Source organism: Artibeus jamaicensis, unplaced genomic scaffold (assembly GCF_021234435.1).
Source record: "Artibeus jamaicensis isolate MK-2021 breed Jamaican fruit bat unplaced genomic scaffold, CSHL_Jam_final contig_923, whole genome shotgun sequence".
In the NCBI taxonomy this organism is placed as follows: domain Eukaryota; kingdom Metazoa; phylum Chordata; class Mammalia; order Chiroptera; family Phyllostomidae; genus Artibeus; species Artibeus jamaicensis.
The window spans coordinates 12,906,490-12,919,946 of NW_026522014.1; the positions used below are offsets into that span (position 1 = coordinate 12,906,490).

A 13,457-nucleotide genomic window follows, 5' to 3' on the forward strand; every position below is an offset into this window, starting at 1 on the left:
GGGTGGTCTTAGTGACCCCCAACACAGCAGCTTTTTTAAAATGCCAGAATTTCTGCCCTGACCATGTGGCTTTGCTGGTCGGGCATTGCCCCACAAAAGCAAAAGGTCACTGGTTCAATTCTCCATCAGGGCACATGCCTGGATTGCAGGCCAACCCAGTTTCCAGTTTGGGGAGTGGGAGAAGCAGCTAGTCAATGTTTTTCTTGCACATCAAAGTTTCTCTCCCACTCTTTGCCCCCGCTTATCCCTCTCTCTAAAAGTAAGTAAGTAAAATCTTTTTTTTTAAAGCCAGAATTCTTACCTGCTGATATGCTGCATAGATCACATCATACAGAAAAGCCTGGGGCATCTCACTTGCTCTGTGTCGGGCACGTTCCAGTGAGTGGTCCAAGCAACCGTCGGGGGATGGACTGATGACGGTGGACACAAGAGGTCTAACGGCTCCTGCTGCCTAAACGACGAGCAAAAAGACAAATAACATATTTATTTCACTTAGACAATATGTTAAAGTAAAATTCCAAACTCTGTCTCTTATTTCTGAAAGCAGACCTATTCATACCTTCAATAAACTACCTCAAGAAAATATTTGAATAACTTAATTTGGTTCATAAATCAAACCATGTCAGTTCAAAAAGCCAATCTCATAATATTACAGTTCCATGTGCTAAGAGGCAGAAAATTTTCTTCATCATAGGATGAAAATCCTTTTTATACAGGCCATAGAAGTCAAGTATCAAAAGGGGATGCAAAGATATAATTGAGTATTCCCTGAAGATGGGAGAAAGAAAAACACTACAATGAAAGAACCGAAAAGGGAATACATAAATTACTAATTAGTATGCCTTCTAAAGATTGGGTTTACGCATTAGATAATTAAGGAAACAGACATGTTCCCTAAGATCCCCAAAATGAGACTCAACAACAACCCGTGTAACAATAAATTTATGTTCTTGCTCTAATTCCTGTGAAAAAAAATTCCTTTCAAACATAGCATCGGTGGAGTGCCAACTCAGGCAAAACATTAATATCCATTGCTCTGATAAAAGTTGTCTCATTAATAGATGCATCTAACCTTTTAAAAAGTCACACCTTCATATCTGATCATTTTTACCTTTATCTGTAATACAGTCTCATTGGAAGATCTCAGAGGTCATTACCAAACAAGGCTTCTCTGCCTTGGAGAAGTAGCCTTGAAATACAGTTCTCGTGGTAGGCAGTTAAACCAAACCTCCTCATATGTCACCCAAAATATCCCACTTTCCAGGTAATTGCTACATGGAGATTTTAGCACATGAAGCTAATACACAAATACAACAAATTTGGTCTTAAGGCCAACATGTGAGCAAGCGAGTCCATAATTTAGTTTATAAAAGCCAAGAGACTGGCTGAAAATCAAAGTTAATGTATGAGTCATGTAGATAATTTACAAACTGTGTCGCCATTTCCAGTGACTCAAGTAAAAATTTGGACCATAGGCATAAAAGCAAAAATGAGGAGACCACCGGGGGTGACAGGGAGGAAGTTATGTCCAAGTAGGTGAAAGGTAGGTAAGGTAGATGAGGAATTAGCCCAACTGGTCAAGCCTATCAGTAGGGGTTAGAAAACAAGACAGGAAAGAAACACATGCACACACATGTATACATACACACTGCTTTTTAAGAATAAAACTTCTTTTACTCTTCTTCAAACTTCAAACTTCTTCTTGCAAACATCAAACTTCTTTTGCAACAACTTATAGACAATTTTATGCCAGGCCACAAAGTAAAAATTTATTTAAAAGATAACATGAGACATTCAACTCGTCAACATGAGTAGCTCCACAGATTCCCTCCCCAGCAAAACAACTAGAACTAGTGTAAAGTATTTTTAAAGAACAACCATTTAAAAGCCTTAGAAAACTGTCTTAAGGATATTCAGCAAATTAGAAAACATTTATTAAAGAAAATCTACTAAACCTTGGTGAGAACAGAGAGAGTCCGTGGTACTCAAGTCATGATCTGTTTCCTTCCTCATTCCACACCCAGTTTCGTGTGTGGACAGGCACAGCCAAAAAACAGGGTCCTTGCCCCCTCATTCCCAGTAGGAGAAGCAGAGTGCTAACACGTCCCATCACACTCCACTCCACGTCACTCACAGAGGCTAAGTAATGCAAGTGTGGCCCACAGGCTGGAAACACCCACCTACAGGGTGAGGACCTGCCCTGGAATCAGGAGGCAGAGATACTGGGGCCCAGCCACCTGTTGCCCCAGATCACACATAAGGCAGGGGTTCTCTAGCAGAAGAAGCAGAATGAGAATATGTGAGTCTTCTAATGCCCTTGTCAGCACCTTGCGGATGAAGAAGGGTTAGTGCTCTGAAAGAAACAAGTCATCGTGCCCACCCATCAGCTCCAAAGCAGTGGTGCAGTGGTTGTTCACAAGGCAAGACACAGGATCTAAGGAGAGACATCAAATATGACCAAAGTATGGACAATGACAGTTAGCTGCCTCCCAGATATAGCAATCTGAGAAGTCTGAGATACGAAGCAGGACTCCCAAGTTATCAAATACACCGTCTCCTTGGGAATTAGCATAATAAGCCCGGAATGGAAGCTTAACAGCTCAGCACCACAGTGATTACTTGCCTCTCAGGCTAATCTGACTAATCTATCAAAGTATTTCCACATGTCAGTGCACAGAAATGATCATAGATATATAAAGCATACAATGCGGGATAATGAATCCCAACTCTACTTGTTCACTTTTTAAAGCAAAATTGAACAATACTTATCTATCCACACAGCAGATGCTAACAAGCATTCCCCCTCAGGCATCTGCATTCAAGCTGATTACGACAATGTGCAACAGCAATCCTCCGGCCTTCTAATTACAATTTCAGTGAGCTGAGTTGTCTCTATTGAAGGGCTCAGTAAATATTTACAGAATAACATATTCTGTAAATATGTTATATTCAAAGCTAATCATTGGCAATTACAAGATTTTGAATATTTTGCCCTGACTGGTGTGGCTCAGTGGATTGAGCGCAGTCAGACGGAAAGGTTGCGGTTCTCTTCCCAGTCAGGGCACAGGCCTGGGTTGCAGGCCAGGTCCCTGGCTGGGGGCGCACAAAAGGCAACCAACCACACACGGATGTTTCTCTCCCTCTCTCTCTCCCTCCCTTCCCCTCTCTCTAACAATGAATAAATAAAATCTTTAAAAAGAAGATTTTTAATATTTTATAATAGAATACTTCCAATCTCCTTTTTGATGAGTTAAAAGAATCTATTATTTACTCAATATAGAAATATAGGTATTTCAGAAAAAGCTCTGTCCAAGTTACTATAATACTACAAAATACTCCTAAAAGTGAATATGCAGCAAAAAAGAATGAGTCCTCATTTTACATACAGAGTGGGTTTACACACAGAGAGTAGGTTTACAGCTATTTGTATGGAAAATAATATAATAATTAATAAATAATAAAACAAGAATTAAACTCTGTTTCACATACTCACAGTTGTAAAGACACTTTTGCCCCACCCTGCACTGAAATGTAATTCCTGGAAGTTAAACTAGTAACATTTACCTTAAACCTAATATGATCAGGTATATTATTATACAGTTGGGTAGGTAAATTTCATTTTAATCCCTGAATACCCTTGTCTTGATCCCCTTCTCCAACTAAATTTTAAGGTAATTCATTGAACGTGTATACACAGGTGTTGGTAATTTCAAGTAATGAAGTAAAACAAAACCTTTTTCCACACAATATGTTCTCTAGCATCAGAACCAGATCAAGTCTCACCTCATCCCAAGGCAGTTGAGGAATAGCTCAGCACTTTCCTTAAGCATTTAAATCTTTGTCAAAGTAAGCCTAAAATTTCCCACTAAATCTGCTTACTCACAATTAAAACTGCTTCATTAGAGCCAGTATTTAAATTAACACCAAAGTGTCTCTTCAATAGATAATGTCGCAGGATCCAATGACCCAGAATGGCTCATTACCTGAATTAAACTCCAGCCTTCAGTGCACTTGCTCTTGATCAAAACTATCCAACAGGGATCAAGTACAAGTGATTATCAGCCATGGTCGCTTCTACCTAATCTCAGATTTCCAAAGCCAGCCAAAATCTGCCAAGTGGTTTCCACCTCTATTTTAGAACATGCCCAGATTATACTGCATAAAGTTGTACAACTAAGTAGCAAGAAAGCATGTTTTCCTGATGCACACATATTAAACTTAAAAGAATTGCCAAAGTGCTATCAATCATCGATAAATATAGTCAGGCTGCAGAATCCACAGAGATCACATAAAAATACACCCACACACCGCATGTCACAATTTCTGGTTATTATATAAATTTCAGTTCCTCTATCATCAAGAGTGAGGCTGAATAAACACTAAAAGGATTTCACTGCTGCTCTTATTGAGGTCACATGAAGTCTGTGGAGCCCATTAACGGTGCAGACACAATGAAGAGGGTGAAACTGTGTCCTTGTGAGCCTTTCAAGATCCTGTATGCAGGCAACTCTCATGTCGGCCTTGATTTTGGACACCACAGTCTCTTGAGGTAATATACCTTCATCAGTTTATTTTGTTTTGTTTTGTTTTGTTTTATCCAAAATGTGAGGTAAGTTAAAATATCACAGTTACTGTCCCAGCTGGTGTGGCTCAGTGGATTGAGCGCTGGACTATGAACCAAAGTTCAATTCCCAGTCAGGGCACGGGCCTGGGTTGCAGGCCAGGTCCCCAGTAGGGGACACCTGAGAGGCAACCACACATTGATGTTTCTCTCTCTCTCCTTCTCCTTCCCTCCCCTCTCTAAAAATAAATACAAACTTTAAAAAATATATCACAGTTACCACCTTTAGCACATATACTACCTAAATATACTACCTAGCATATATATTTTTAGGGGCTATTACTCTGCGTAGCTTACCTAGAAAATGATTCATGTGAATGGGACCTTTTGGCAGAGCTTGAAACAGGGACTAAGAAAACAAGAAAATCAGTTCTGAGTCTAAAGAATATAATTTAAGAGGATAAAAAAGAAGGAGTTCAAAGGAATCCATGAAAAACAAACTGTGCAGTGGCTCTCACTAAGCAGTCATTACTCTTTCCTTGCCTCGGGGTAGCATTTGAGTTAAACCAGTCTTTTCCAATTTATTGGCCAGTGATTACAAAAGATGTCAATAATTCCTATCAATGTAAGAACTTCAACTACTAGTGTAGGTCTCTATTAATTGCATTTCCATTTTTATGATTAGGGCAGTATGAGGGTTAGCAGGGAGTAGTGCCTGGATTTTCTGAGGTTATCTGGTGACTATCCTAACCATTGTAAGGAAATTTAGAATAAGCAAAAAAATATTACTGAGTGTCTCCAACAGAAAATTATGTGTTATTTAAAGCAGACCCTTCCAGATTAGCTCAATCTAACCTTTCATTACCTTTGGGCTCTTTTATAACCCTCAGAAATTATAGATAACTGATAGCAATGCAAAAATCATTCTTATCTATAAACATGAGAATAATTTCTGCCCCATGGAGGTCAAATGGACACCTTTCCTTCCTAGAAAAGCAGTTTTGCTTATTTGTGAATTTGTTTTACCATTCCTTTATTTCACATAAATCTGTGCTTCTCGGCAGTTGTAACACATGTTGTTCCCTTTTTAATGAGTGAAGTAAAATCCTTAATCCATGGCTCCTCTTACATATGTATGGAAAGCATCATCTCCTTAACTTATTCAGTGAAGCAAGATGAAAAGCTTCATTTGCCTTGTCAGACATATACCCAAAAGGAACACTTTATAGACAATCTCCTAGAACTAATCTCTCGCAAATATAATACTCAAGAAGAAAATTCCAAATATGTGTGAATTTTATAGTGAGCTTGAGTCATATATTCCCAAAGGTAACACAGGCAAAGAGCTATATTTTTATATATATTTTAATATGCATTAAAGCTTCTAATGATCTCCCCAAATTATATAGTCTTCCCTAGGAAGTTTTTCAAATTGTAAAATTGGACTCAAACTCCTAAGAGTTGTGAATTCTTCGGTCCATTATTGCTACTCAGCACTCTTGTCACTGACTACATTGTCTCTACAGCGGCTGAGGGGCCAGAGAAGTGGAAAGCGGGCCCGGGAGAAGCACGAGAACCAGGAGAAAGTTCTGTGGTTACTAATGCTCCTGGACCAAGTTTTCACTACATCTAAATACCATTTAGAAATCATGTTAATGAAATCAAAATGTTTCACTTGATCTACGGAAGTCTCCTACAGTTCTAAATTTCAATAAGTCTGTGTTGCAGGGAAAAGAGATGAAATCAGAGAACATTTCCTGATTACAGGATCCGAATACATACAGTAACTTAGGAGAGGTCATAGGCTGGCTTTCCCAGATAAATATTTTATAGCTTCCTGTCCTGCTGGATGCGTAGGATGGCTTGGATGATTCCTTCCATTATTCTCCACTCCTTGGAGGAAACTCTAGTACAGAGATGTTACCATGCATCTTAAAATAATACCATTTTTAAGTATTCAGAACTTTACTAAAAGTTAACCTATAAATGTTCTATCCTAAAAACCTTACACATATCTTTACAAGTCAGAAAAACAGGCCCAAAGAGGTTGTGAAAGTTGAACACATTCCACCGCTAATACTTAGAAAAACCAAAAATTGGGACTAAGTCTGTCAGACTTCACAGACCATTTCTCTCACACGGTACCAAGTCTGAGCAATAATTTTTCACTACGTCTAAAATTTAGACTGTGAACTTAAGTTTTATGTCTATTACTTTATTTATAGAAATTTACCTGATAATAAGAAAAATACATGTTCTAGAGATAATAGTAGGTCTTTTGCAAGCCTATGTTTATTTTGGTGAAATAAAAGTAAAAACAGTTCTGTTATTTTTAAGTATATTTTGCTGGTTATACTATTACAGTTTTCTCAATTTCTTCTCCCCTTTATCCCCATCCACCCTGTACCCTTCAACCCTCCAGCATTCCCCCCACCTTAGTTCATGTCCATGGGTTGTACATATAAATTCTTTGAGTCCTCTGTTTCCTATACCATTCTTAACCTCCCTCCATCTATTTTATGCCTACCAATTATGCTTCTTATTCCCTGTATCTTTCCCCCCACATTCCTCCCCCCTGCTCCCCACTGAAAACCCTCTATGTGACCTCCCTTTCTTGGCTGTGTTCCTGTTCTGGTTGTTTGCTTAGTTTTTGTTTTTGTTTCTTAGGTTCAGTTGTTGTTGATAATTGTGAGTTTGTTGTCATTTTACTGTTCATAGTTTTTGATCTTCTTCAATTCTGTTATCTTAAGTAATGATTCACTTTACAGAGTGCAAAAATCTTATGTGGCTGTTCTGCTAAAATAAACCACTTCTGAAAATTCAAAACACAAAATTTGGATGCAATGAGCCAGATTTCTAAGTGATTTCTTAGATATTTTCCATATTCTAATGACATACTACATTCTTCTCCGAATAGCTCATGTTACACTGGGGTGATAAATGACTCCAGCAAAGACAAGTTCCAGAACAGTCTTGCAGTCCATAACACTAGAAAGTTCCTGAAATAAATTACCCAACCATCTTTAGAACAACATGCCCATTTTAAATAACTTGAAATTTAAATATAATCCCAACAAAATTCAGCAAATGAACCGCTCTGTAATGGTTGCCTCTTTTTACCTAGTCTCATTAAGTGGAAATACTTACTCCATGTTCCTTAGCAGCTGCGGCAACTTTAAAGAGTACATCTTCCTCAACAAAAGGTCTCACAGCATCATGGATAATCACTACTTCTGGCCTCGAGAGCTTCGAGTCTGGCTGATCCTGGGCCAGTGCTTTCAGTCCATTGAATATCGACCTGTGACGGGTCACTCCAGCCTCAACTAGTGAGATGCGTTTATGGTGGTACCGCCGAATAATGCCCTTCATCACTTCCATGTTCTCTCCAGTTACTGCTACGACGATGTCCTTTATCCAACATACTCTAAAAGGAAAGAATATATGCATTTCATGTAGACTGATTCTTATACAACAACCCGAGGTAAGCTAAAAACAAAAGAATGCTAAGTACTAGTATATCTTCATAGAGATTAAAAACTGAAAGTTAGTAAGTTTTACGAATTTTTATCGAGTCCAGTAAAAAGATTTAAAAAATAAAACATCAGTGATTATCACACTATAGAGAGAAACAGATAGATAAAAAAATATTATTTCACAGTATATCATGTGAAATTGTCCAGTGTGAAAAATAGACATGGTATACAAATTTATATAATACAAATTTCTGACTTAAAAGTTAAATTTGAATAATTATAATATTAATCAGTTGATAGAGAAAATATGATAAGAATATACTTTTAAATTAATTTTCTCCAAGTGATTTTTTTCTCATAGAATAGGAATGCTTCAAAGCACTTTTAAATTCCAAAAGTTCTGTCTTCTTTCTTTCAGAAAGTTCATGAATTGGCAACAAAGCTGATAACTAACACAAACTTTAGTACATCAAGGTAAAATACTGTAGCTTAAATGAGAAACTATAATGATTTAATTTGTATGAATATAAATCAAGCTTAAAATGGGAAAATTCATAATTTAATAGAATATAAAATTAAAAGAAGGAAATTAATCTGTTGAATCAGGTATAAAATATAAAACAATTTTTTTTCTGTTTAAAACATTTCCTTACAGAAAACTGGTCTGACATACACTGAGAGAAGAGTGCATGGAAGTCTGGCAGACTGAACACCAGTGGTCAGTGTTCCACAGGCCTGAACCAGAACAACTCCCTCTGAACCATGACATCAACTCTGAATGAAGGTGACCTCAAAAGTTAATAGAATCCCTAGCCTATGAGACTCTGTATGTTCATACTGGACAGTTAAACATATTTTTAAAGAGTTGGAAGAAGGGTCTTAAAATTAGAAAACAGTGAAATTGACTCCTTTACTGAAAAATGAATAAAAAACATTGGGTTACTCTACTCAATAATTATCAATCCCTTATTTTCCATTATTGAACAAACCCTTCCCATTCTTCCCAAAACTCATAACCTGAAACCCATTCTTCCTCTGGCTACAAAAATACTACAGTGATGAACAAAACCAAGAGCTGCTTACTAGGCACACTGTCTTTTCATTTTAAGTCCATTCCTTTAACAAATATTTATTGAGCACCAAATAAATGATCGGCATTGAGCATGCAACAGAAATAGCCACTGCCTTCACAGAACTTACAGATGAAACAAACCAGAGCACCAATAAGCAACTGCAAGCTGTGATCAAGTGCCATCACAGAGAAAAAAGTCCAGGCTCCAGGACTGTGTCCAAGTAGAATATTTGACCAGCAAAGAAAAGTCCAAGATGATGCTCCTTAAGGGAGGCAGAGTTTGCTCTACCATCCAAATGGTGAGTGGCAGGAAAACAGTCAGCGGGGTGTGGAGGAAGGGACGGAGGGCTGGTGTAAGTGGAGGCCACAGCATGGTCCCGAGGGGTCGGGAAGAAATGGAGCAGAGTTCTGTGAGCAAGGGGGAGAAGGGCCCACAAAGAGGCTGCAGACCCAGGAAAGCACCAGGCTTGGCTAGGCCGTGAGAACCCCCCAGGCCACCATGGAGATTTAAGTCTTTAATCCTAAAAGTAATAGGAAGCCATAGAAAAGCTTTATGCAGGAGAAGATATTTATGTTTAATTAATTAATTATGAAACTCACTTCCACCCATGTTCTAGACACTGTTCTATCCCATGATGGTAGCAGAATAATGTTCCTCCAAAAATCTCCATCTCCTAGTTCCCAAAACCTGTGAATACGTAACCTTACAGATCAAAGCAACATTTCAGATGTGATTAAGGATCTTGGGATTGGAAAGACCATTCTGGACTTTCTTACTGGGGCAGTATAATCAGGAGATTCCTGGTAAGTGAGAGAGAGGGGCAGACGCGTCAAAGAAGGAGGTGTGACAACAGCAGCAGTGGTCAGAGTGCTGCAGGACCACGAGTCCAGGGGGACCTTCCAGAATCCAGAAAATGCCAAGCAAATACAGCATCCCTAGAGCGTCCAGAAGGAACACAGCACTGCCAGCATCTTTACTTTAGCCCAGTGGGACTGATTTTGGGCTTCTTACCTCCAGAAGTGGAAGATATTAATTTCCGTTGCTTTATGCCACTTGGTTCACGGAAATTTTTACAAAAGCAATAGGAAACTAATTTAACAGCATAAATTTTACTCTGGCTGGAAAGTAAAAAACAGATTGAGGAGACAGAGAAAGGATGCAGATACTCCGGGAAGGCGACTGCTGAAGGCGAGTCAAGACAATGCTGATAGTGTGGCTACCAAATGGAGCTTCTGGATGGGATTTAAGAGATAAATTAGAGGTAATCTACGTTAGTCAGTAAGATTGGCAAAAAATAAACAAATAACTCAATTATCCTATTATGTAAATAATAGCTATCTTCAATTAAGCACCATACCTTAAAGCATTAGTAATGTTCTAACTCTCCTGAAAGCCTCACAATACCATACTCTTATAATCTAGGAAACAAATCAGAAAGATATCTGATACAAAGATACATCATACCTTCTTTTCTTACATTACCATCTTACGTCAAAAAAATACTTGAAGAAAAAATGTTTAACCATTTTTCATCAAAATAATACAACATTCCTTCTTCTAGAATGTAGGCTGATATCAGGGATAATCTGTTTTTCCCATTGTTTTACACCTAACACCTAGTACGTACGTGATTATTTGTTGAATGAATGACTTTGGTCTGTCTCATCTACCAGGACCAATGTAACATTTTACTACATTGAATAGTTCAAGGATTTTGAAAACACAGGAAGCTCTCTTCATTAACTCAGTGAACCATAAAAATCAAGAATGAAAACAGCTTCTCTATGCAGTGTGGTTTTGTGGATTGTTTTGTTTTGAGATGTTCGACTTTTTACTATAATTTCTAGATCCTAAGGCTCCTAGAGGGCCAGGATTAATTATGTTAATGTGAGCAATTCGGGGATATTTCAATCACATATAAAAAATGCAATAATTCACAGAATACCAAAGAATAAACATGTAGTAATCTGTGCAGGCAGTATAAAGTATTCTAGAATAAAGGTAAGTGTGGGTTGCTCTTTGTCTTTAACCCATCCATCCTCCACTCCTTTCACTACAAATTTACCAATTGATCAAACAAAGAACATATATGTGTAACTCAAATGCACAAACAAAAGCATGGCAATGGCCAGGGGCAGGGGCCAGGGCTGGGGAGAGGCTGGGTGGAGGCAGACAAAGGAGGGGAAAATGAAGACATCTATAACAATAAAGATAAAGAAAAAAAACTTACACTGAATCGATATGGTTTAGAGTTTACAGTGTACTTAACAAAGTCCTTAGCAAATGATAGTGACAGTTCCTCAGTGTCCCCAAAATACAGGGTTTCCCAAGATTCTGTCTCCATTGGCACAGCTCTCCCATAATGTATCACACCAGTCTTTAATCTGGTCTCCTTCTCATCATATCCCAACACAATCCATTCTCACCAGTGCTGGGTGATTTCCTCAAGTGCAAACCTGAGGCCATTCCCCGCTGACTCTTGATCAGGGCCCTTCAAGACTTGACTCAGCCTGCTTTTCCCTGCAGGACTTGGTCTCCCCATGCCCCTCTTACTTTACTGACCACATTCTCTCTCACGCCCTTGTCTTTGCTTGTGCTGCTTCCTTGGCCTCTCAACACCATGCCCTGACCCTACCACTCCCACATCCCCATCCACTCCAGGCTGAGTCCTACTGCCTTCTGATTTCAGGTCAGATATCGCCTACTCCCGGAAGCTTTCCCTGTCATTCTGGGTGAAGTATCACTTATCAAGCATCATGCTGTATTCTGTTTCATTTTCTATCTCCCTCAGTAGGCTGCTAACTTATAAAAAGCAAAGACCATATCCCAGGGCTTGGTATCTACTAAACTTTCGGTAATACTAATAGTAGAAAGAGCAATGCAGCTGTACAGATTGTTTGCTAGGTGCCACGTACTCCTGAGAGCATTTGCCTGCAACAGCCTGTAATATTTCAATACTCGTATCAGCTCTTGGAGAGAAGTTACTACTATAATCTCCATCTTACAGTGGACACAGAGGCAGTGATCTCTGACCACACAATTAGTTAATGAAGGCACCTGGGTAAACCCCAGCTTGACTTTGGAGCTCATGTTGTTAGCCTCCACAAATGCACTAAACCATCTCTCAGAAAAAGGTCACGAAATTCAAGAGAGAAAGATTGTGTCCAGATCACTGTGTCTCCAGAACTTCATTTACATTATTAGTGTTGAACCATATAATATGCTACATTCGTGGTCAAGAAATGGTCAAATTTCTTATAATTCAAGCAAAAGCAGGCATTCCTTCATTTGTGTGTTCATTTAGTCACTCAACAAACATCAAGCATGGAGAATTTTCCAGGCAGTATGCTAGACACTGGTGATATAATAGTGAATGAACAAAGACAGGCAGAATTCCTGACCTTGCAAACCATATGTCAATAAACATCTGTTAAATGAATCAATGAAGAGAGAAGAGAAAGCTTAAACAATTACAAAGGAATGAAAACTGCTCTTGGGTTTATTTATAGAAAAGAATTTTAAAGTAATCAAATATATTTCAGTTGTTTATTAATACAACCATCACACTAAGCTTTTTTTAAGATAGAGAAATTATAAAAACATGTTCTACTAGATCAGGGGGCAGGACTGTTCTACAAAGCAAGAATTTAACTTGTACCCTAAGTTATTCATCTCTGTTGCTTTTCATAGCATATTTTACCAGAAAAAAAAGGGCTAAAAACAACTTTTAAAGGTATATTATTGCTGTTTCTGATCAAAAATTATATTGAATTAAATGTTAAAATATAGAATTAAGAGGGAAAAAGATGATGGGACATTGCTTGACAGAGTAGTCATTCAAATACCTGTTCAATGAGTTAATAAATTAATGAATGAATTCCCAAAGTTAAATTCCAACTTTACTGGAGTACCTTAAAATAGCTATAAAATAATTATCTATGTTTCATCAGACAGAAAGCAGCCAAAGTAGAAGTAAATAATTACTAACAGAGAAATTTCTGGCTTCAGGCTATTTCTCACAATTGTACGAGGCTCCATATAGATAAGTGTTTTTAAACTAGTGTTTCTCAAACTGCAGCTATCAGGTCCCATTAGTGTCTTATAGAATCAATTTAATAAGATTTGACAAATATTTTTGAGTAAATGAAATAGAAGTTAATAGAAAAATTAGAATGCCTAGAAAATAGTAAAGATAGGTTGTTTTCATGAAATTCTTTCAAATGTGTGCATGTGTATATTTAAGTATGTATTTGTCATTGAGTCATGAAGAAAATTATAATTCTTATAACAGGTCACAATAAAAATTTGGAAGACACTATTCTAGACCATTCTTAAGAGATAATGGGCTTA

General features: G+C 37.9%; 1 protein-coding gene across 1 annotated transcript in view; it reads right to left on the reverse strand.

Moving 5' to 3' along the window:
• The window catches only part of CRPPA (CDP-L-ribitol pyrophosphorylase A), a 206,593-nt gene that overhangs the window by 186,523 nt on the left and 6,613 nt on the right, over positions 1-13,457 (reverse strand). Inside the window, exons 2-3 of the mRNA XM_037163912.2 lie at positions 7,709-7,985; positions 302-451 (exon numbers count right to left, since the gene is read on the reverse strand). Of these exons, the coding sequence (XP_037019807.2) occupies positions 302-451; positions 7,709-7,985 (427 nt within the window). The remainder of the gene's footprint in view (positions 1-301; positions 452-7,708; positions 7,986-13,457) is intronic.